The 25,036-nt window shown below is 47.5% G+C and overlaps 1 protein-coding gene and 1 long non-coding RNA gene across 15 annotated transcripts in view; one reads left to right on the top strand and one right to left on the bottom strand.

The window, feature by feature from the left end:
• Window positions 1-25,036, bottom strand: part of PTPRT (protein tyrosine phosphatase receptor type T) — a 1,093,164-nt gene that overhangs the window by 42,884 nt on the left and 1,025,244 nt on the right. For 8 of the 14 annotated variants that reach the window (XM_082430071.1, XM_082430079.1, XM_082430078.1 and 5 more), the window contains 5 exons: window positions 17,759-17,835; window positions 7,973-8,009; window positions 6,523-6,620; window positions 4,161-4,220; window positions 3,336-3,452 (listed from right to left, as the gene is read on the bottom strand). In XM_082430071.1, coding sequence (XP_082286197.1) covers window positions 3,336-3,452; window positions 4,161-4,220; window positions 6,523-6,620; window positions 7,973-8,009; window positions 17,759-17,835 — 389 coding nt within the window. The remainder of the gene's footprint in view (window positions 1-3,335; window positions 3,453-4,160; window positions 4,221-6,522; window positions 6,621-7,972; window positions 8,010-17,758; window positions 17,836-25,036) is intronic. The other 6 variants (XM_082430082.1, XM_082430077.1, XM_082430085.1 and 3 more) reach the window with 1 other exon arrangement.
• The window catches only part of LOC309645405, a 925,297-nt gene that overhangs the window by 508,093 nt on the left and 392,168 nt on the right, over window positions 1-25,036 (top strand). The window lies entirely within an intron of this gene.

Here is a 25,036-nt window from a genome sequence, read left to right as displayed (position 1 = left end):
CTTGACTAGTCTATGGTCAGGTTATGCCTCTGAGCCTTTGCTTATGCACCGCCCCTACCTACCCTTCTCTACCTAGCAATCTCCTGCAGATACTAGAGGCGCTGAATAGGAAGAGTGTTTGATGGTTCATTTTTTCAGTTAAAAGATATTCACCGAGGGTTACCTGTGCCTAGCCTTGTGTTAGGCGCTAGGAAGGTGGAAATAAAAGCCAAGTCCCTGTCCCTGGAACAGCTCATGGTCTAGTGTGGGAGGCAGGCCCCTAAGTGGACCTTTAATTCCATTAAAGTGCATAAAGGAGTGTCAGCTAATCCCATTAGGGAGAGGGGAAATCAGAGAAGGCTTCCTGAAGGAGGGGATGCCTGACCTGAGTCTTGAAACACATTAATAATGAAAATAATAGCTAACGTTTATTAAGCATCGACTATGTGCCTGTCACTCTTCTGACTTCTTCAGTGTATTAATTCATTTAATCCCATATCAATCCCCATATTATCATCTCCATTTTAGGGATGAGGAAAGTGAGGCTAAGCAAGGCCAAGGAACATGCCCAAGGTCACACAACTACTAAGTTGTAAAGTTACAACCTAAAGCCTAGCTGTCTGGCTCCACAGTCTGTCCTCCTAATCGTATGATACACTGAGGCTAAGCTATTACCCAGTGGAAGGATGGAGGGATTCCTCGGCAGAGAGGCAGCTGGGGCAAAGGCCTGGGGACAGGACTTAGCATAGTACGTGAAAAGAATCACAAACAGCCCAGGGCAGTTCCAGAGAAGAGTGGAAGACAGGCAATGACGGACAGCGGGGCGGGGCTGGGGGGGCTGGTGAGAGGCTGGGCGGGTACTGGATGCTGCAAGGCTTTGTATCCCACTTTGAGGCCTTTGGGTTTTATCCCAGAGTCATCGGGGAGCTACAGGGAGGCTGCCCAGATGGTTGCACAGAAGAGGAAATGCATCAGACGGGCGCTTTGGGAGGATCACACTAGCTGCTACGTGGAGGAAGGATTTGGGGGGGGGGTGTTGGTGGGCTGTGCAGAGGGCGCCAGGTCCCCTTTCCTGGGCCAGTGCACCCATCCCCAGCTCCCCTGACCTTGGCTGGGGACAGCTAACAATTACCCCTTCTTCAGAGAGTTGCTCTCAGCTGGACAGGAACCCCCTCCTTTGGGAGCGGGGGATGGGCAGCTGGCATTCAGTGACCAACCGACTTTGTCAGTTTGCCCGGGGCTGAGGGGTTTCCCAGGACACGGGATTTTCAGTGCTAAAGCCAGGGTGGTCCTGGGCAAACCAGGATAATGGGTTACTCTCATGGATGTGCCAAAGAACCCTTTGCCTCAAGATGGGTCCAACTCTGTGGTGTAACTCGTGCCCCAGATCGCCCTGCGGGACCAGGCCACATCCTTGCTCAGCTCCTTCCCCACCCTGTCCTGCCTCCCTCACCCCCCTTCTCCCCTGGGTTCTTCCTCAACACATCATCAAGGGCACCCAAATCCCTGCCTCAGGCTCTGCTTCCTAGAAACCTAAACTAAGACTGGGGGCAAGACTAGAGGCAGAAGCCCTGTCAGGAGGCAGCTGCGGGGTCTGGGCAGGAGTGAACAAAGGCTGGGGTTAAAGCGCTGACAGAAGAACTGAAGTAGAAGATAAAACAGCTTCGAGAATACTCAGAATTTTTCACCCCACCCTCCAAATCAACTCAGCCCCTGGAAGCCCTCGTTCGAGCCCACCACCACCTGCGCTGCAACTGTTTATCAAGGGTCCTCGCTTCCTGCTGGGACTGTGTTCTCTTCAAGGGCAGACAACACTGCCTGTTTATTATTTCTGGGTCCCCAGGAACTGATTCTGGGCTGATAACCCAGGCAGTGTTTGCTGAGCACCTGCCTGTGTACTGTGGAGAGGTTGCCTAAGTTGAGTTAGTCCTCCGAGGCCCGTGGAGACCTTGAAGGGTGTCTTCCTATGGGTAATAGCTTCCCTGGCGATTGAAAGAAAGACAAAAAGACAGCCTAGGAAACCACTGCGACTCCTCAACACACTGGGTGGGCTGCAGTTCCCCAAGGCCTCCCCTTGGCTCAGAGTCTGGGTCCCCAGTCACCCAGCTCATGCCCAGCACCAACCGCAAGTGTGCTAGCTGAGACTGGTGTTTGTGGTGCTATGCTCCAGGCCTCAACTGCAGGAGTGCTGGCTGCTAGTGACTCACACACGTCCCCTTTTCTGGAGAAGTGCCCTCAGCCGACAGGAGCCGGCCCACCCTGGAGGTTACCCCGCAGTGGCTGGTCCACAGTCAGTCAGTGGGCTGATTAAAGCAAGGGGGCACCTCTGTGGTGTGTTTATGCTCCAGAGGCCCCCATGGGTCAGGCCTAGGCTAGACTCTGCCAGAGACTCTGAACTTGCCCTGCCCCTTCCTCTTTCCTCTCCAGCTTCCCTTGCTGTCTTACAAGTTTCTCTGGGAGCGCTCCCTTGATACACCACGTACAAGGGAATCCTTGTCTCAGGCTCTGCTTCTAAGGAACCCAGCCTAAGATCACAGCAAGGTACCTTGTATCCGAGGGGCGTCCTTCTCTCCTGGCTCTTCATCTGAGTCTGCAGATATAGGCCTTTAGGAGCCCAGGGGTTGGAGGGGGCAGTGCTGGGAGCAAACAGTGTGTCCTGCCGGCACCGTGCATGCAGGAATGGCACCATGCATGTGCCTGCTTTGGCACTCACAAGGACTTGTCAGTCCCCAAGGGCACAGTTCTCAGAGCACTGAAGTCCCTGGTGTTTTTGCATCCTCAGGCCTGTGGCCACTTGGTTCCTTAATGATGTTACTTTTAGAAAATGGCAGCTATGGTTCTGACAACTAAAATGTCTCCGGACACTGGTAAATGGCCCTGTGGGACAGTCACCCCCAGTTGAGAACCACAGGCCTAGAATATGTCAAGATCTTCTTTCCCCTCCAGACTCTGCATGGTTCTTTCCCTCTTCCTGGGATAATATTCCTCCTGCCCTTCCCTTGGCTGGCTCTTTCTCATCCTTCACTGTATGCTTAAATGCCTCCTCCTCCTGGAGGTCCTCTCTGATCACCCCATCCTCCCGTGGATTTCTGTCTCCCCCGCTTGGCATGTTTCCTCTGTGGCTTTTATTACCATATGTCATTATTCTATTTGTCTGGCGAATTCTATCTGTCCCTCCTGCTAGAGGCGGGGGTCCTTTGGAGCAGGGTCCACGTCTAAGCTGATTGCTGATACTCTCACTGGTGCCCAGTGCAGGGTGGGTACAGAGCAGCCCCTTGGTCGCTGCCATGTCCTGAATGAACAAACAAGCCGGCTTGCCTGGGGGGCAGGCTGCACGCAGCCGCAGGGAAGCTTACCTTCTGGACAGTGAAGGTGCGGATGATGTACTCTGCCAGGGGCTCTGTTTCGATCAGGGTGACTTTAATGTCTCCATAGACCTCCATGTCATCCGGCCAGTATCGCACACACTTCACCTGCGGGAAAGGACAGGGCCAGTACGAGTGAGTGGGTGGTTGAGCGTGCGCGGCCCTCTCACCTGGCTTCCCGTCCAAATAAACTCGAGGGTGACCTTGGTGGACTTTCAGTCAAGGCGTTCTCAGCTGGCCGGGGAGGGCAAGATACACAGGGACCAGCTCACTCCTAGAGGAACTGGAGCCGTGGGGGATAATTTTGGTACCTTCTTTGGCAGAGCTCCTGGTACTTTTCAAATCCATTACCACACTAAGAGATCAACTAGACCTGGGTGAGATAGGCAGGTGGCGATCTCCCCATTGTACAGATGAACATCATACTCAAGTCGGGAGGTTTGGTGACTTGTCCAAGGTCACGTGGCCAGTTTTCTACCTTTGGCTGAGTCCTCTTTTTCTACGATAGGCTGGGGGCAGCTGAGTAGTACCAGCAGAGCAGAGATGAGAATAAAAGGTGGGAATAGTGAGGAGGTGGAAGCAGACATGGCTGGGAGAGGGTCATTAATATCACGAGGGGGCTGGAAGGAGAAAGGCTCGTTGTTGGGAAAAGGAAGGAAGGTGCTAGGCTCAAAAGGAAGACGTTTGCAACGGCTCTCTGCCCCAGGGGTGGGTGCAGAGGCCATGAACAAGCCACTCCCACACCTGGTTGTGAGTCACATGCCGCAGGAGGAAAAAGAGATCATCGTTTTCCCCGTAAAAGAACAAAAGTATTACCATTCCGGGGGACGCCGAGCGGCTTAGAGTGGCATTTCCCACAGTGTGTCCCGCTGGGTGCTGATAGGTGTTAGGTAAAAAACAAGAAACAAAAACAAACAGAAAAAGGTTTTGTGGTCAAATGAATTTGGGAAATGCTGGATTAAACAAAGTTAAATAGGCCACTTTGCTACAGGACTGCTCAGCTCGTTCACGTGCTAACGCTAATGTGCTTTTCGACTCTCCGAAAGGGGCAAAAGAGTACACAGCATTTCCCAAACCTATTTAACCATGGAAACCCCTGTTCGCTAAGCATCATGCAGACTAGCATCCCATGGAACCCACTTAGGGAAATGCTGATTTAGTGCAACAGGGTTTGGAGGCAAACGGATGCATTGCTTCGTTCTAACGCTCTGTAGCTGAGTAGCTTCCAGAAAGTACTGAAACCTCTCTGAGCCTCAGCTTCCTATGAATAATGATAGCTAACACTTACTAACGGCTTACAGCGTCTAGCTCTGCTCATTAAGTGTTCTACAAATACTTTACACGGATTACTTTAATTATTACTTATCACCACACCCTGATGACGTAGATATTATTATTAGCCCCATTTTACAGATGAGGAATCAGAAGCACAGGGAGGCTAAGAAAATTGCCCAAGGTCAACTGTCAGTAAGGGATGGAGCCAGGATGCAAAGCCAGGCCATCTGAATAATTACCAGGAACATCGCCTTGTACAACTGCTGTGAGATAAAGTGAAGTAATGCATAAGGCACAACAGCGTCTGGCACAGCACTTCGCTCCAAGCAGGAGTTTCAGGAAGAAATGGCTCTCCTGTCCCCTCTCCCAATTCGAATTAGATGCACAATCAAGGGAATCTGTCTCCAGTGGGGGGGACATGTTACAGAACAGGCTGGAATGTGCCTCTGAATTCTTAAATCCTGGGCTGGACATTTTGTCCACAGTATCTGCTCCCTGGGCCTGAGTCCCTGGGGCGCAGTCTTGAGTAGGGGGACCATGACCACTAGAACGAGAGTCAGGAGTCAGAGATCGTGGCCAGGTGACTTCAGGGTATTCACTCCACTCCTTTGGGTCTGTTTCCTCATCTGTAAAACTGGGCAATGGACTAAATAAGAGTGGGCTCAAGGACAAAGTCTCTTCTGGCCCTAAATTCCTATTAGGCCACGAGATGTCCAAAGCCCTTTGCTGAATCATGACTGACAGCCCGGATTCTCCCCCTTCCCATTATCTTGGAGGCCAGGACTCTTTATTTTAATGGATTATCTGGTTCTTGCCAGAACAAAAACTTACCTGCCCTGTCTTTAGTTTAGCTCATGTGATAAGTAGAGAGGCCCTCTGGAGTCCAGTGTCCAGTGCACCCTGCCTTTAAACCCAGCACCCACCCACCCACATGCCACAGTTGACCAAGTAGGTGAAAGCAAAAGCTGGGAAGAGCAGTCCCATTTCTAAGCCCTAGGAGTAGCTAAGGAGCACACAGGAGAGAGTCGAGACAGAGCAGAGTGACAGACCAAGGTCTGAACCCTGAAGAATGTCAAGGTTTCGAGGAACAAAGGGTCAGATGCTGCTGAGAGGTTGAGAATGAGAAGAGAGAAATGGCTATTGGATTTGTCAGCATGAAGGATGCCGGGGATACTGACGAATCACTGTGGGTGGGATGGAGGGAGCAGCTACATTGCAGTGGGTGGAAGAGAACGGAGTGAAGAAGCGGAGCCTGTGTGTGAGATTTCAGAGTTTGGCAGAAAAGCAGGAACAGGAGAAGCAGTTTTGTTTGCCTGCTTTAGATTTTTAAGGGGGAAGGTACTCAGGATGTTTGTATGCTGAGGGAAATAATCTAGCAATGGGAAAGAGAATTACTTTCCAAGTGAGGGGGGGAGAATGAGAAATTCTTGAGCGGAATCTGTGATTCAAGGCACTAGGAATTGCCTTTGAAAGGGCAAGAGTCACTTCTCCTATCACATTAGGCTGCGCCATGAGAAACAGCTGATATTCTACCATTTGGGGTCAACAAAAACAGCCATGTCTTATGGTTCAGCCTGATAATAGAGGGGAAGAATGAGAAGATGGTTGTAGACACAAGTAGAATGCAGCTTGGCGGTGTGAAGATGAGCATTCACGTCTGATGGCTGTAATTTCCTCAAAGTCTATGAGATGACGTCATCAGCGGAGAGTGAGGGTGGAGAAAGGGGTGAGAGGGTTTTGAAGGGAAAAGATGTTCCTCGACTATAAACAGGAGGGAGGATTTCTCCCTTGTAGGGTGCCGTGAGGGTGAAATGTGGAACGGGAGGCACTTGGCACAGAGAGGTGCTGGGGAGTGGAACGCCAGCCAGCAAACTCTATCCAGGTACCCACAGGAGGGGCTTACCCTGCCCACTTCCACGAGGTTTGTGACCATGACGATGCTGGCCGAGTTCTCCTGCCAGATCATTCTCCAGAAGTCCTTTACGGTCTCCTGCATGGGACCTGCCAACAGAGAAGGTGTCAGGGTCAGATTGCAATTGCAAGGAAGCAGACAAGAGGCTTGTCCCTCCTGGCTGGTCAGTCAAGGCTCCGGATGGGTGAGCAAGAGTGAGGTCAGCGATTCCTACTGGGACACAAGTAGCGGAGACTGGGGACTCAAGTGTGTGAGGTCAGAGTGTGCACGGGAAAAGCCACACTCCAGCTAGCAGGGTCTACAGCGTCCCCTGGAAATGCCCGCAGCTTCTCCTCTTCGTCGTCCTCCTGCTCAGACCCTTTCCACCAGCCCCACTTTCCCGCCAACCCATCACCGTATATTAGGGGTTAATGACATAGCTTAAGGGAGTTTTCAAAAATTGGGCTCCAGAACCTCAGTGAGAGACGGGAAGGAAATTGGGGTGGGGGTGGGGTGGCAGGGCAGAGGAGCTGCCAGGAGTCAGATGCTGACAGCACAAACAGAAGATGCCCGATTCTGAGCTTGACAAATGCATTTGTCTGGAGCCTGGACAGAAAGGAGGGAAAAAAACCAGACAAGAAATGGGAGATAGAATCTGAGAGTCCAAAGCAATTTCCTTGGAAATTTCTCTTTCAATGTCCTGGGCCTTCATCATTTTTAAAATTACAAGGGTAATAAGTGTATCTGATACAAAATTTTGAACGCCATTTTTCTGTATAAATATATATATATGTGTATATATATTGTATTTGCTATAATAAGCATTATATCTATTATACGTATTTTCCCATGCCCTTAAAAACTCTTACCTGCCATGACATTTTTCATAGCTGCATAATTTTCCATAATATGGAAGTGTCACACTTTAACCAATCTACCAATTGATGGGTATTTAAGGTTTTTCACTTTTTTTCCTATTAGGTAACACTGTGACCTATTATACGTGTCACTGTCCACATATGTAATCATCCACAGGATTTCCTCCCAGCACAGTTTGAGAGGTATAGTCATTTTTAAGTCTTCTGGTAACATCCTGGTAAGTTGCTTTCTAGGAGCGTCGGCTGCCTCTCTCTCCCGTGCACACACCCATCGAGGAGATAAGGCACCAAGAGCTCCAGTTCCGGATGGTGGATATTGATGGCACATATGCCTGAGGCTGATGCTCTTGGTCCAGGGCCCACCTCTCTTGACCATTTCCTAGTGACACCACCTTCCTCTCTCCCTTACGTCCCTCCCCCCATAGCTGAACTTGTCACCTCCTTCCTTCCCAAACAAATGAACACTCTTGAGACCTCGGGAGGCTCTCCAGCCCTGCTGCTATGTGACTTCTTGGCTGGTAGAAGCTCATTCCTCTCCTCCAGTGTAAGGCAAGGGCCCTTGAGAGGAAAAGGAGGGCACTTACCTTGAGTAGCAATGTAGTGCCGAGGTCGATGGTACCCCTGGATGACAAAAGAAAAAGTACAGTGAAGCTTACAAACAACACAATACTAATAATTATCCTTTCCAAGGCTCGGTCTCTTCATAAGCAAAATGAAACTAGCATTAGACATTTCCCAGAGAAGTGGCAAGGATTAAATAAGATAATGCATGTAAAATGCTTAGTCCATCACTAAATGTTAGCTATTATTATAGTTCCTTGTGAGGGGCCCGTGCAGGCTTGCCTTGGAGCCATGGACTGCCAGCAAAAATCAGATGGCCATCAGTTATGGCTATGCGCCCAGAGAAAGGTGGAGAAGGAATTTTCAGGTTTCTGTGGGATATCAACCACCACCAAGTCTTTCCTGAGCCGTGATTATATGCAGAACACTGTGCAAGGCCCCGTAGGGCACCTAAAAGAAGAAAACAATCACCTTGCTGGCTCCTTGCATCAGTAACTATTAGAAAGAGATGCCACACTGCCTCTCTGTGCTACATGGCTGGGCTTGGAACTGAAGTTCCTTTCACTGGAGGGGGGGGAACCCCAGGTAGGTGTGCCCTAGAGACTGATAAAGCCACTTTCAGATTCAGAGATCAGTTTCTGATTTCCCTGTACATTTCAGAGTCTTCAGTAGGCCCTGCTGGGCTCTGATGTGTGGTTACTCTGGTGCCCCATAATCCTAATCATTGGGGAATGGTTGAGGACAACCTTCTCTTTTGTCTGGGCACGTCCTACATGGAGGGTCCCCTTTCTTGTTACAGAGAGGAAGTATATCATATTGGGTAGAAGTTCAAGTTTTGGAGACAGATCTGCACTTAGTACATAACATTGAACGTAATTAGTATTTATTGAATGAGTAAATACATGAATGAAAGGATAAATTAAAAAAATATATAGATGCCAATTATGGAGCCTGTTGGTGGAGAGGGTATTGGAAGGTCCTGAAACTCCACTTTCTTTTATAGTTAACAATCTCAGGAGAAAACAAACCCGAAAGTCTGATGAACACCTATTTTTGTCTTAAACGTTGCTGATGAGTCTTTGTGTTCTGCTGAGGAGGATAAGCTGCCTCAAGATCCTCTTTAGGAAATCAACCAGAAAAGTCATCTGCATGGTCCATGGAGAAACAGACGTGGTGTCTCAGAAGTTCTGGATCCACTTTCTGATTCAAAGATTCATTTCTGAGCCCCCTGTACATCTCTCTACCTCAGACTTCCACTTGCTCCATAAATATTTAGTAGGTACTTTGTAATAATTACCTGGCATACTCTAGTAACACCTGGGTTGACTGTCAATAACAACCCAAGGCCAGTGTCATGGGTACAACTGTTGGATTAACCACCAGAAATCAACAGCCCCACCTAAACTCTTTGCTTGAGTGTTCCTGTCTTCTTAGTGAGGTTGTCAGCTTCTTGAGGACAAACACTGCCTCCTAAGTTTTAAAACATTTTCTGTGGAGCCTGGCACTGTGTGAAACTCAGAGCAAATGCCCAATAAACAAGCTGTTGAGAGACCAACCAGAAAGGCAGCATATAATTATTAAAGAAATGCAAATCAAAACCACAATGGGGTACCACCTCACACTGGTCAGAATGGCCATCATTCAAAAGTCTCCAAATAACATGCTGGCGAGGGTGTGGAGAAAAGGGAACCCTCCTACACTGTTAGTGGGAACGTAAGTTGGTGCAGCCACTGTGGAAAACAGTATGGAGGTTCCTCAAAAAAACTAGAGTTGCCATATGATCCAGCAATCCCACTCTTGGGCATATATCTGGACAAAATTATAATTCAAAGAGATACATGCACCCCTATGTTCATAGCAGCACTATTAACAATAGCCAAGACATGGAAACAACCTAAATGTCCATTGACAGATGAATGGATAAAGAAGATGTGGTACATATATACAATGGAATACTACTTGGCCATAAAAAGAATGAAATAATGCCATTTGCCGCGACATGGATGGACCTGGAGATTATCATACTGAGTAAAGTAAGTCAGAAAGAGAAAGACAAATACCATATGATATCACTTATATGTGGAATCTAAAATATGACACAAATGAACTTATCTATGAAACAGAAACAGACTCACAGACATAGAGAACAGACTTGTGGTTGCCAAGGGGGAGAGGGGGTGGGGAGGCATGGTTGGGGGTTTGGGATTACCAGATGCAAACTAGTATATATAGAAACAACAAGGTCCTAGTGTATAGCACAGGGAACTATATTCAATATCCTGTGATAAACTACAATGGAAAAGAATATGACAAAGAATGTATATATATGTGTATAACTGAATCATTGTGCTGTTCAGTAGAAATTAACACAACATTGTAAACCAACTACATTTCAACAAATTAAAAAAAAAAAAAAAGAAAGGCAGCATAGCATGGTGGTTTTATGCACGGACTCTGAATTTAAACTGCCTGGGTGTGAATCCTGGCTCTGTCCCTTTTAGGCTGTGTGGTCTGGGGCAGGTTACTTAACCTCTTTGTGCCTCATTAATTTTTGCTGTTAAATGGGGATAACAGCATTTATACTACAGCCTTGCTGTTAGGGTTGTGAGTTAATATATGACAGTTACTATGTATCAGGCACTAGTCTAGGATTTAACATATATGTCTTTGCTATTATTATTATTTTTTTGTGTATCTGGAAAGTATTCATTGAGTGCCTACCATGATTAAAAGTCTGTTTTGGCCATCAGGGAGATCCTGAGATGGGAAGCCTTTCCCTCCCCTTTGCTTTCCTGCTCTGCCTATAAATGTAGTAACTGAGCCCTTCTCTGAGCCGTGAGAGGTAGGAAGGAAGATGAGAGGCACAAAGAGCTCTCTGTTCCTTTGAGTTAAGACGGACAGTGATTCCCAGGCTCACAGGAAGAATGAGACTATGTGAGTCTTCTTGAGTAGGCTTGGGAATAGAAAATAGTACCCTACAGTGTGGAAAGATGCGGTTTCTCAAGTCCATCCTCTTCTGTCATCCCCACATCATTCCTTCTTACAGCCCTCATCCTCCCTGATCTGGGCCAAGACAACAGCCTCAAGCTGGCCTCCCTGCCTCCAGTCCAGTCCCAGAGCCCATCCACTTCCTGCCAGAGTGAACGCCCCAGTGTACATCTGATTATGTTGTTTCCCTGCTTAAAAGCCTGCAGTGGCTCCCCGTTGCCTGGACAATAATGTCCAAATGCCTTGGCTTGGGACTAAGCTCCTGTCTCCAGCCTCATCTCCAGCCTCATTTCCAGTTGTCCCCCTCTGGGCCCTTCCAAGTACCCTATGCCCCAGCTTCCCACACTGCACTTCAAATGAGCCCTCCTTCCTCCTAAGCCCTGCAGGGCTTGGTAGATGCCCAATTAACACCCTTACAATGTATGTTGCAATAAGTTTTTTTTTTTTTTTTTAATACTTTCTCCTTCTGGGCCGTGGGACAGGCCACCCAGAGCTGGGTATAGTTTTCAGCAGAGACTGGTCAGTGGCATACGTGCATGAATATGTCTTTGAGGTGAGGTTGGGGCATTCCTTTAAGGCCTTAATTGGCAGACAAAAGGCAAAAGACAAAATGCATGGGATTTGGAAGATTCTAACACACTTCAACGTCAACGGGATGAAATTCTGAGCAAGAAATTCACATTTCAACTGTGGGAGTTAGATGACTTAGTTACACTATTTTGTTCATTCGTTTGCTCACTCAGTCCTTCAATATTCACTTGACAGGTATTAACTGAGCATCTACTACTCTGTACAAGGCACTGGAAGTACAAAAGTGGACCTGATGGATGTGGGCTCAGATTCTGAGCAGCTTGTAGACATCAACAAAATGGGATAAGGGCCACCAAGAGGAAGATGTGCAAGGAGGCCAGAGAAGTGTTCTCTGAGGTCACTGCAGTTGAACTGGCCTCTTAAGCCTAGTTTGGGCATCTCAACATCCCTGTTATTCCCATTTCATCCCTTCAGCAATATTCTCAGTTTTCCTACCACCCTCCCCATGGCTCACTGGCTGTCTTGCTCTTCTTCAGAAGCAGCCATCACGTTTCCACCTATAGGCCTTAGCACTGGCCCCCACCCGTGCCTGCTGTGCCCGTCCCCACATAACCGAGTGGCTTGCCCTCCCCTTCCATCCAGGCTTCTGCTGGGATGGCAGTCACCTCCACAGACAGCCCTTACCTGCCCACCCTGACATCCTTGGTTTTTTTTTGCTTTCTCTGGTTTACTTTTCTTCAGGGCACTCACCACCAAAGTCTTTATTTACATGCTTATCGTCTGTTTTCCCAGTCGAATGAGAGCTCCAGCAGGGCAGGGCTGTGACGGGCTTGCTCACGGCTGTGTCCCCAGCATGGAGAAGTCTGCCTGGGCAGTCAGCGCTGATAAATGCACACAGAATGAACACACGCATGCTGCGCTCCTGTCCACACGTGGCAGCCGAGTCAAGAGACCCTCTCTGGCCTCCAGGAACCCACGCAGTCCCCAAGAGAAAGCATTCTAACCACCTGACTCTTCAGCAATGGAGATGAAAGGAGACGTACTGCTCAGTTGGGGCTGCTCTGGGGATGTCCCAAGAGCTGGTACAGAAAACTTCCTAACCTTAAAAGAACTTTGAGTTCACTTAAGTCCCACCTACACAGCACGCACATGGCCTGCAAACCGGCACTGGGCATGCCTCCATCCGCCTGTGAGCAACGGGAAAGAGCTTTGCATCCAACATGCATTTATCTCACTCCGCGCTCCATGCATCTGTTACTTACTGGGGACCCAGAGACGATATTTATTTCCGGACTGGTAATTTATAACAGATTCAAGTGGCCAATACATTCTCGGGTGTGCAAACAAATGTGCCGGAGGGATGGTTCAGACAGGAGGAGAACCACGGCCTCTGGAGGCCTAGACAGGGCTGGCCCCATCTAGCTCATTATCCAAATGGAGTCGTTTTAATGAATCGTCAAGATCCAATTGTGGATAAATGATTCTAGCATGGGCAGTTAGCCCTCTGGAGTGCAGGGAGGATTTTGGCTGGGTGGAAACCAGGGCCAAGGGGTGAGCCCTAGACAGCTACCTAGGGTGTGTCTGCCCGGAATCCCCATAGAGACCCTGGGAATTTTGACTTTGCTGGAGTGTACAGCGGGTCACGACTGTTGTGATTCCCCTCCCCTCCACCCCGTACTGCTCACACTGTGCTAAAAGGAGCTCAGGCTCGGTGTCTTCTCTGCTCCTCCATTGACTCTCTATTCCCTTCCCTGCTCTGCTCGTGCCCTGGGAGGTTGACCTGTATGGACGACACCATGGGCTTCCATGCCCTCCAGCTGCTAGTTGGGTTTGGTCATGTGGACGACACCATGGGCTTCCACGCCCTCCAGCTGCTAGTTGGGTTTGGTCATATGGACGACACCATGGCTTCCAAGCCCTCCAGCTGCTAGTTGGGTTTGGTCATATGGACGACACCATGGCTTCCACGCCCTCCAGCTGCTAGTTGGGTTTGGTCAAATGGACGACACCATGGGCTTCCATGCCCTCCAGCTGCTAGTTGGGTTTGGTCATATGGACGACACCATGGGCTTCCATGCCCTCCAGCTGCTAGTTGGGTTTGGTCATATGGACGACACCATGGGCTTCCATGCCCTCCAGCTGCTAGTTGGGTTTGGTCATATGGACGACACCATGGGCTTCCACGCCCTCCAGCTGCTAGCTGGCTTTGGTCATATGGATGACACCATGGCTTCCAAGCCCTCCAGCTGCTAGTTGGGTTTGGTCATATGGACGACACCATGGGCTTCCACGCCCTCCAGCTGCTAGTTGGGTTTGGTCATATGGATGACACCATGGCTTCCAAGCCCTCCAGCTGCTAGTTGGGTTTGGTCATATGGACGACACCATGGGCTTCCAAGCCCTCCAGCTGCTAGTTGGGTTTGGTCATATGGATGACACCATGGCTTCCAAGCCCTCCAGCTGCTAGTTGGGTTTGGTCAATGCGGAGCAGAAGCAGGAGCTCAGAGGCCACTGGGAGGTTGGGATGCATGTTCTTTTGGGTCTCTCCCTATCAGGTCACCATGGCTTGGCCTTGACTTTCCATCAAAGGCTACAGCTCCAATCAGGCGGCCCCCTCCTTACAGCTACTCTCCCTGCTCTCAGGAGCTTGAGAGCTTCCTGCTGGTTCTAGCCTGGGGATACTGAACTCCTGCCAGTTTGCCTCCCCCTTTAGTTTCCTTTAATCCTGTTCCTACTCTTATTAAATTCCCTTTGAGTGACCCTCTGTCTCCCAATGGTACCCTGACAGATAGACACTTCACATCAGTTGTCACATTCTTGCGGGTTGGCATTATCCCATTTTACAGACGTCAGAATGGGTAAATAATTTACCTAAGATGATAAAGCTAGTGAGTAGAAAGGCCTGGATTCAATGTGGCCTCTATAAGGACTGAATTCATGTCACAACTTTGGTCTCGTGAGCCCTTGACTCTAACCACAGCACAGAGTCCAGTATCACTTATTAAGACAGCATCTAGCAGAGACTGTTTGGCCTGTCTGCACAATCTACTTCCTAGAGAGACGGAGAAGGTGGGCAGAAAACTGGATTCTAGCTGTGTGACCTTGAGCAAGCCTCTTAACCTCCACCCCTGGCCTCTTATCCTTAAAGGCTCTCAGAATGCATTGTGATGATAAGAACCTGGTAGAAACGGGTGCTGTTATTAGTACTGGTGTTGCAGAGATTCACTTGCATTTAAAGCAGTTTTCTTTGTTGCCTATAAAATACCAAAGTGCATCTTGGCTCTGACCGCAGTCACATCCTCACTCAACTTTGGATTGTCTATCCAGGAAAATGCCTTTTGCCGGCGGTTAGCACTCAGGCAATGAATGCCAGATATGGCAACTTGGGCCAGCAGACCCCTCGTGGGCATGGCTGTCAGGGCTGCCACATCCACTCAGCCAGAGTCAAAGTCAAGGAGAAATGGAAGGAACCAACTCAGTTTGGTTCAGCATGTGCTGCCCGAGTCCCCACTGTGTGCTGTGTGCAAGGTGGTGTCTTTTGAGTCGGTGAGAGGAGCAGGACGAAGAGCCCTGGCCTGGGAGTCATTCGGGTCTGGTTTCTAGCCTGCTTCTGCCACTGACCAGATGCCCACGCCCACGCCCAAGCTTTGCAATCTCTTTAAACCTCAGCTTCCTTATCTGGAAAATGGGGGTGGTCATCTACCCTAAAGGGCTATGGGGAGGTCTCAATAAACAGATTCATTTAAAACCACCCCTCACCGGGCCCAAGAGTGACTCATTTAGAGCCCTGGGCTGTTGTCATTGCATTACCGCCGTTATCAAAGCCAGCAGGGCAAGGTTGGGGAGGCACCGACGATGCAGACTCCTGCTGTCCCCTCCCTCACATCCTGGAGAAGTTTCATAACCTTGAGAGCCCCAGTTCACTCATCTGGAAATGGGTAGTAATGGCATTTACTTTGTGAGTTATGATACTAGTTAAGGCAATGTTGGTACACTAGAGGTGATCAATAATTCTTAAGCTACCATTGGTCCTTCTTGCCTGACTACCATTGGCTGACTCTCACTCATTGGCTAAAGCAGCACTGTGTCACCTCCTCCAGGAAGGCTTCACTGACCACCCCACTCCCACCTTGAGGCTTTGATTTTCCTTTACGTTCCCATGGCCCCTGCTCTTCGAGGGTCTCTTTTCTTATCTGACTCCCTCACCAGACTTGAGTCCCTTTTAAGGTCTGTGTTTCCAGCGCACAGTGGAGGATCTGCTGTGTGTGAGAAATGAATACTAGATGCATGAGGGAAAGGCTGAAGGCATGATGGGTGAATGCTGAGTGCTTTCTCCAGGTTGGAGACAGGCTGCTCAGAACTGGCCATCTCCTTGTGAACTTCCTTGTTAGCCAGAGTCCAGGCGGAGAACCACTCCAGGTGTTTCAGACAGAGGGAATTCAGTACAGGAAGCTGGTTATACAGGTGATGGAGGAGCTGAGTTGCAAAACGGAACAGTGAGGCCAGCCAGAGATCAGCAATAGTGAGAGGATGTGGTCACCCCTAGAACCAGCAGATAACGGGAGACAGAGAAGCCACCAGGGCCCAGGAGCTGGGGCCACCTTGTCGAGGCTGGATCACTCTGGTGGTCCTGCTTGATGGAGCCACAGATGGGATGCAGCCACTGCTGGAGCTGCCATCCCAGGAAACACGAGAGGCAGATAAATACGATGGCTTCTCCCTTCCCATCACCTGCCAATCTCCCATCGCACCTTCCTTAAAGGGTCAGCTCACTCTCCTCCCTGCACACACGCACACACACGCACATACACACACACACACAAAGATGCACAAGCACACACACAAAGATGCATGTGCACACACGCACATACACACACGCACCACACACACGCACATGCACACACATGCACACACATGCACATGCAAACACACACACACACAAACACACACACATGCACACACACGCACACACGCACATGCACACACACACAGATGCAAATGCACACACGCACATATGCATACCAGCAACACAAAGCAGAACAGGGAAGGACAAGGAATAGATCTGAGGGCAAACAGGCAAATGCCTAACACAAGGCGCAATACACAATGGGGAATTCAAAAGCATGCCACAGTGCCTTATAGCTTGTCTACAAAAACACTTGGGAGTCAGAGGCACCAAGGTGGATCTCTGAACCTTTCGTCAAGGTTCTTGGACTCCTAGCTGAGGTCCTCAGAAGCCTGGCTTGCATCGGTCATTCTGGGATGTCTCTCTGGTTCCAGTGACCATGCTTCCCTTTTACAGACTCTCTTACTTCCATGTACGCCCGTCTTGGCTCCTGTTGTATTTAGTTCCTTCCTCCATATTCCCTGGAACACTGAAGCAGCCCCCTTTTCTAACTGGGGGTCTTATTCCCAGACCCTCTTCCCTCTCATCTATCTTACCCTGGATAATAGATAAATCATCCCAAAGCTCAGCTCTGAACAGGTCACCTCCTTGATCAAAAACTTTCCATAGCTTTCTCTTGCCTACAAAATAAAGTCTGACTTCCTATGTTTGATCACAAAGCATCAGTGATCTAGCTCCAACCTTATTTTCCACTATTCCCATTATAGAGTCTCTGCTCCCCTCAAACTGAGCGGCTACATACCCTCTGCTACATCTCAGCTTGTGCTTTTCTTTGGCTAGAGGCCCATCTTCCCCCTCTTTGATTTTAAATTCTACCTGTGCTTGAAGCTTTGGTTCACATCAAACTTCGCATTCCTGATAGAAGAGTGACTTTTTCTCTCCCCCCTCTGAATCCCTGTAGCATTTTATCTGAACTCATGACACTCACCACTTTCTAGTCTGCCCTGGAATTATTGATGTGCACAGCTTATCTTCCTGCTAAGGTTTTAGAGGGTAGAGACCATGGCATTTTTAGCTTTATGGTTCCCATAGCATCCAACATACAGTAGGTATTCTGAAGTTTTTGTTGCATAAATGGCTATACCTTCAAATAAATGAATGAATGGGCAAACGGACATACATATAAAAGAATTAATGGGTGAATGAACAAAACTGGCAATCCTGGGGTCCCACAGAGCAGGCTACTCCAGCCAGCCTGAAAGTGGATGCAGCTTTAGGTGGCTAATCAGCTTGGGTTACACTAGTTACAGGGAGGAGCCGGACCCTCCGGACCTGTTCTAGGAGGGCCACTGTCTGGGGGAGCGGCTGGGGGCACAGCCACAGATCTTGAGCCTACTGCAGCCAACCCCAGAACCCAGCTGCCCAGCCCCGTGAAGAGCCTCACATCAATGTAGTTGGCGTTGATGTAGTCGGAGTGTGGGTCTCCATCCAGCACCAGCAGCCTCACTCGAGAATGGTCATCTGCAGAGAGAGAGAGAGCAGAAAACAAGGGGATGGGTGATGAGAAGGCTTCGGGTGAGCTCTGCCCTGCTTTAGGGCTACCATTTATCAATCATCATGTACCAGGCACCACGCTACTGACAGACACGCTCTCATTTAACCCCTAGCATCACCCTCGGTTATTATCCCCATTTACAGATGAGGAAATTGAGGCTTAGGGAGATTACTGTGCCTTAAAAAAGGGCCTGTATATGCTGCTTCTCTTTTTTTTCCACCCACCCTTCTGATTCCGGTTTTGTCATTACCAACCGGGGAGAGTGACCTGCTTCTTTAAATCTTAGTGATTTTTGTCATTAAAATGGGGATGGAAACGCCTTCTCCAGAGGACAACGCAGGAAAGACCATATGAAAACACTCAGGAAGCGAGAAGTGTTAGATCCAAATTAATATGCCCCATTTTCATGCTTGCTTAAAACTGGCAAATTTACCTATTTTCCACAACTGCACAAACGCTTGCCTTTTGCCTCTTGGAATATTGCTGCAAATAGACTGTCGGCCACATATTGTTATCAGTACTATCATTCAAGTGAAGCTGACTAAATCATTATATTAAAAGAGATCATCAATAACTAAAAATCGTGTTACAGAGAATACCATTTCAAAAACAATCTAGGCACAAACAAGATTTGCAGGCTTTAGTCAATGGCACACTTACTTCAAATAACACCCAGTAAAAATGATTTTAAAAAAAACCTATTACAGCAGAAGAATCAGGCTAATCCTTTACAGTTAATTAAAGTGAGCTCCGATATGCTAGAGGACATGTAAACAGAACACCTGGGTTGGTTCTGGTGGGGGGAGGGGCTCAGCTTTCCGTCCCCGTCACTATGCACGTATCACTGCGTGTTGCTGCATCCACTGGCCAGGCCACCTTACTCTAGGGCAGGGCTAGGGCTCCCCATAAGTGGACTGGAGAACTCTGGGCACCCCCTAAGGGTTTATGGGGATCAAGGAAGTCGGGTCACCATATCCCATTAGTTTTTTCCAGAACTTTGCAGTTTACAAGGCCACCTATTACTACTGACTGGAACCCCCATGAACAGGGACATTAGGTGTTTTGCTCCTTGTTCTATCCTCTGCACGCACCTGTGACAGGTACTCAATAAGTACTCAGTGAGTACATGAATGGATTATCTCATTGGACTCTCACAGTGACCCTGGGAGAGAAGTAAGACGGATGCTGTTAACCTTTGTTACAAATGAGGAAACTGAGGCTCCCAAGGATTGACTGGCCACATGGCCAGCGGATGGTGGAGCTTGGAAGAGTGGGGTTCTCTTAACTCTGAGCTCAGACACTCCTGATTCCCCAGAGGGGTCTAAGCAGGATAGTAGAAAGTACTTCAAGGGTACACAACAGAGGGAATTAATGACAGAGAAGTGGTTACCTGGGTGATGGAAGAGTTGAGAGGCTAAAGGGAGGAGGGAGAAGTAACTCAGAGATGAACATCAACAAGGAGACACTGCCTCCCCAGGGTCAGTGGGACAGAGGGAGGAAGCCAGGGCACCAGAGCCCAGGGGTGGGGGCCACCTGTGGAAGCTGGAGCTGCAGTGGGCCTCTCTGGTGGGAGCTGGAGAAAAGGAGGAGACTCCCTCACTGTTCAAGAAGGTGCCTCTGATTGGGAGAGAGAGGGAGAAATACCCCGGCTTCTTCCTTTCTCCCACCTTCCAATCTCCAACCAGTGCACGTCATTGGCCAAACAGCAGCCAGCTGACAAGAGAGGCTGAGAAATGCAACCTGCAAGGGTCAGACCCCTATGATGGAAAGTTGAGCAGAAGAAGGCAAGGAATGGGACCAAGGATGGACAAGCAGGCCGGGGCTGGACAGGACACCACCCCACGTCCATTCATTCATTAACTAATTAATCAATTCAAAAATAGCTAAGTGAGCATCTGCCATGCGGCAGACACTGTGCTAGATACTGAGCTACACTGGATGCCATGTTTCTCACTCATCATGCGGAAGAGTTTCCGTGGAATCAACCAGAGGGAGTGGGGGGGAGGTCTAAGTGATCCCTTTGGGTGGGTGGCGGAGTGGGGTGTGAAGTGGGGAAGGAGTCTGAAGCTAATCTTTATGGAGTTGATGGTAGATACCAGAGGCTTCACATACATTATCTCACTCAATCATTTATTCCTCCAAATTGTTCCATAGATTATTATACTAATGATGTAGTATTTTTATTCTTCCCATTTCACAGATGAAGAAACTGGGGCTCAGAGAGATTAAGCAAGTTTCCAACATTACACAGCCTACAAGTGGCTGGGATTCTATCTTAGGACTGTCTGACCCTGAATCCCTGCTCTGTTCACGCGATGTGCTGTCCCTCCTGGACTTCTAGCATCTCGCAGGTACTGCAGTCTGTGCAAGTGTCTGGTCCCCAGTTCCTGCAGTGGGACGTCCTGGGGGACATCCACCCAGCAGGCTTTCAGACAAGACCCAGCACCTGACTCTGAGCTCAGACTGTTAAGCCCTGTTACCAGAGGTTAACGAAACTGTAAGGCTCAAAAAAGTGAAAAATGCATAATGTGTTTTCACTCATTGGTCTCACTAATGACTTATCGATTCAAAAAATCTCCTTTATTTATTGAGTTATGCCTGCCCTTGAGGTCTAAAGCACTGGAAACAGAGATTCTGGTGTAAAACATTGAAAGGGAATTTTCATTAATATAAAATAAAATTGAAAGTCTGAAAGCAAATATGATTAAAAAGAAAAAGAAAAGAAACAAACTTATTTCTTTTAGTTAAATGTTCTTAATGATGAGAGTGCCTCTAACCACCAGATGATGGTGTTTGTCAATATCACCTCTTTATTCATTTATTAAGAACAAATTCACTGAGCACCTACTACACACAGGCTTGTTGAAGGGACTTGGAAAGTATTTTCCAAGTGCTTAGGGAGTTTGTCAATGTAGTGGGGGAGACAGACTGTACACAGAAGTGAAATTTCAAGGTCTAGAAAGTGGGGACTAGAGGGCTTTGTGAAGTGATGTGTGAATGAGGAATTGAAAGTAAGGCTTGACCAATGGACAACGAGGAAGGGTCTTTCCATCAGAGAGAACAGCAAGAGTGAGAGCAGAGGTCCTGGAAAAGCAAGCATATCGGCGACCTGCAAACAGTTTCTTGTCTTGTGAACATGGAATGCGAGGCAATTAGCAGTGGGAGAAGAGGCAGAGGAGGTAGGTGGGGGTTAGACTGAAGAGGGCTTTCTACGCCCTATTCAGGTACTTAGATGCAAGTCACCATGCCGGGCTCTGCAGAGCATCCAAATAGAGACTATCTTCTGAGACTGTGAAAGGGTACTTTAGTACAAAATGGTCAAGATTTATTCCCACATGGGCTAACCTGTGGCAAGTAGGACAGTAGACGTGGTGATGGGAGGTCTGCAGCTATGGGTCAGATCTGGGTTCAGATCTTAGCTCCATCACTTAGCAAGTCAGTTGATCTCTCTAAGCCTTGGTTTTCTTAGGAAAATGCTATAGGGCTCAATACTATATAGCTCACAGAATGTTGGGAGGATTAAATGAGAAAATGCAGGCATGAAAAGTGTGAGGACGTTAAGAGAATGAAAAGATGAGCCACAGACTGGGAGAAAAAGTTTGAAAAAGATTATCCGATAAAGGAGTTGTATCCACAGTATACAAAGACCTCTTAAAGCTCAACAATAAGAAAACAACCCAATTAAAAAATGGGCAAATGATCTGAACGGACACCTCACGAAGAAAGATATATGGATGGCAAATAAGCATATGAAAAGATGTTCAGTATCATATGTCATTAGGAACTGCAAATTAAAACAACAAAAAGATACCTCTACTCACCTACTAGAATGGCCAAAATCCAGAACCCTGACAACACCAAATGCTGACGAGGATGCAGAGCAACAGGAATTCTCACTTATTGCTGATGGGAAAGCAAAATGGTAGAGCCACTTTGGAAGACAGTTTGGAAATTTCTTCCAAAACTAAACACACTCTTATCATATGATCCAGCAATTACTGTCTGGTATTTACCCAAATGAGCTGAAACTTATGTCCACACAAAAACCTGCACATGAATGTTTATAGCAGGTTTATTCATCATTGCCAAAACTTAAGAAAAACCAAGATGTCCTTCAATAGGTGAATGGACAAACAAGTCATGGTACAGCCACGTCTTTGGTAATATAAAGAAATGAGTTCTCAAACCATGAAAAGACATGGAGGAAATATAAATGCATACTGCTAAGTGAAAAAACCCAGCCTGAAAGGCTTCATAGTGTATGATTCCAACTCTATGACATTTTGGAGAAGGCAAAACTATGGAGGCAGTAAAAAGATCCGTGGTTGCCAGGGGCTTGGGGGGAGGGATGACGAGGTAGAGCACAGGGAACTTTTAGGGCAGTGAAACTTCTGTATAATACTGTAATTGTGGATATGTGTCACTGTACAGTTTTTAAATCCTACAGAACTGCACAACACAGAGTGGACTCGAAGGTAAACTGTGGACTTTAGCTAGTAATAATGGATCGCAAAGCACAGGGAGATCAGCTCGGTGCTTTGTGACCAGCTAGAAGGGCGGGATAGGGAGGGTGGGAGGGAGGGAGATGCAAGAGAGAAGAGATATAGGGATATATGTATATGTATAACTGATTCACTTTGTTATAAAGCAGAAATTAACACACCATTGTAAAGCAATTATACTCCAATAAAAATGTTAAGAGAAAAAAAAACCAAACACTAAAAAAAAAAAAAGATGTGGTATATATATATATATATATATATATATATATATATATATAGGATGGAATATTACTCAGCCATATTTTGCCATTTGCAACAACATAGATGGACTTGGAAGGTATTATGCTAAGTGAAATAAGTCAGACAGAGAGAAAGGCAAATACTGTATGATATCACTTATATGTGGAATCTAAAAAGTACAACAAACTAGTGATTATAACAAAAAAGAAGCAGACTCACGGATACAGAGAACAAACTAGTGGTTACCAGTGGGGAAAGGGAAAGGGGAGGGTCATTATAGGGGTAAGTGATTAAGCGGTACAAACTGTTACGTATAAAATAAGCTACAAGGATATAATGTACAACACAGGGAAAATAGCCAATATTTTATAATAACCATAAATGGAGTATAACCTTTAAAAACTGTGAATCATTATATTGTACACTTGTAACTTATATAATATTGTACATCAACTAAACTTCAATAAAAAAATGAGATACTACCTTATAAAACAAATGGATCAATATTGGTTCACCAATTGTAACAAATGTATCACACTGATGCGAGCTGTTAATAACAGGGGAAACTGAAGGGGGATGGGAAGTAGGAGTAAACAGGAACTCTCTGGACATTCCGCTCAATTTTTCTGAAACTAAAACTGCTCTTAAAAAAAGTGTGAGGACAGTGTCTGGTATGCAGCAGGTGCTTAATAAATGGTGGTTCTGGGCTGGATGTGAGGCAGGCAGTGAGCTGATGGCGGAGACGGTTAGAAACTTAGTGCTTCCCATCTGCCCTTCTGTACAAAATGTAAATCCATCTTTCTGCAGAGGCAAAGAGTTACTGTGTATATTCATGAAAGGGCAGAATTCAGCTATTCAGGTCCACCAGAAAGGCATTGCAAGGAGGAGCACTGCCCTCATGGTTTATTTATTCCTTCTGGGAGATGCTAATATTATTCTGTGTCCCCTTCTCCTTCTAACTTTATATAATTAGAAGGATAAAAAAATTGTGTTTATCCACATGCACATGGAGAAAGACGGGGCAGTGGGCGATGTAAAGGAGTTTATACAAAGTAATTTACAAGCAGCCCAGAATGTTCAGTATGCTCTATCTACATTTTGCAAGCTTGAGAAACAGCTAATCTGGTATTCCTTGTTTGATATTCAAGACGAGAGAAGAAGTCACATAGAGGAGAAACAAACCCCTCAAAGGTGAGGTAAGAGGCGGTGCAGGAGCCTGGCTTCACCCGGCTCTCAGCTGAGGCAGGAGGGGGGCCAGCACTGGCTTGCACGGAGGAGGAGAGAACCAGTGGCCACTGGTAGAGAGAAGGCATAACTGCAAAGACATGGAGATCCAAAGAGCTCCCCAGAACACAACTCAAGGGGAACAGAAACATTGCCCCTCTAGAATCAATCTGTTCCTTGTAGTTTTCGAACAAAGCCCAGTGGTAGGTTGTAGAAGTTTAACAAAGAGCTCTCTGGAGGAAGAAATGGCCCTGATCTGTAACATCTGATTTCTGTGATATAAATACTCCCACCATGACTGATTTCAAGCTACCAAGGTGGTATCAACTGACTCACAATTCCTGAAAAATTTAACCATCATCTCTTGCAAGCTGGTATGAATCACTTCCAAGACATCACTGACGGAGAACAAAGCCTGACCAGACCCCACAATGCCTTGCATGATCTGGTTTGGGACCTACTTCCCAGTCCAGCCTCATGCCCGCCTCCCCACATATTACTCTGATAACCGTGCCCTTCTTTCTGTTGCTCAAATGCATGATGTCTGCTCTGACCACAGGGCCTTTGCACGTGTAAAGGAATGCCCTCAACCCCATAAGACTGGCAACATCTCACTCTTCAGCTCAATCTTCCTTCCTCAGGAAGCCTTCTATGATCTCTCCACCCCAGACTCTGATAGCTCCCTGTACTTGTCTTCAGGGCTCTTAGAGCAGTTTTATTTCTGTGACGATCTGACTAACCCATGGCTCTCCTTCACGCCCTATTCAAGAAAGGGCACCCTATTTACTAAACTCCTCTATAGTGTATGGCACATAGTAAGTGCTCAATAATTATCTGTTCAATATATGAATTCATATTTGTGTCTGAAAGGCTGAGAACCAGAAAGGAGCCGGTCCCTTGCTTTTAGCCATACAATTGATTTTAGGTAACCTGGCCTGGGACCCAGGCTCTTTCCTCTACACGAGGCTGGCATAGTGTGCCTGGATCCTGTGCTCAAGTTCTTCCTCGCCTCATAGCTGACCCCTCACCCCACCTGCAGACCCAAGACTGGCAGCCAATCATTGCCTTCAGCACGAGAGAAGGACGCGTTGGGAAGGCTCTGAAGGCAGACCTGAGGTCTGTCACTAACTCTATCACCCAGAGCAGTTGATGTATCTTCCCGAGCCTCAATTTACCCAACGACAACATCAAAATCCTTTCT

The sequence above is a fragment of the Balaenoptera physalus genome (assembly GCF_965194825.1).
Source record: "Balaenoptera physalus genome assembly, chromosome: 16".
Classification (NCBI taxonomy): Eukaryota; Metazoa; Chordata; class Mammalia; order Artiodactyla; family Balaenopteridae; genus Balaenoptera; species Balaenoptera physalus.
This window is presented reverse-complemented; position numbering and strand designations above follow the sequence as displayed.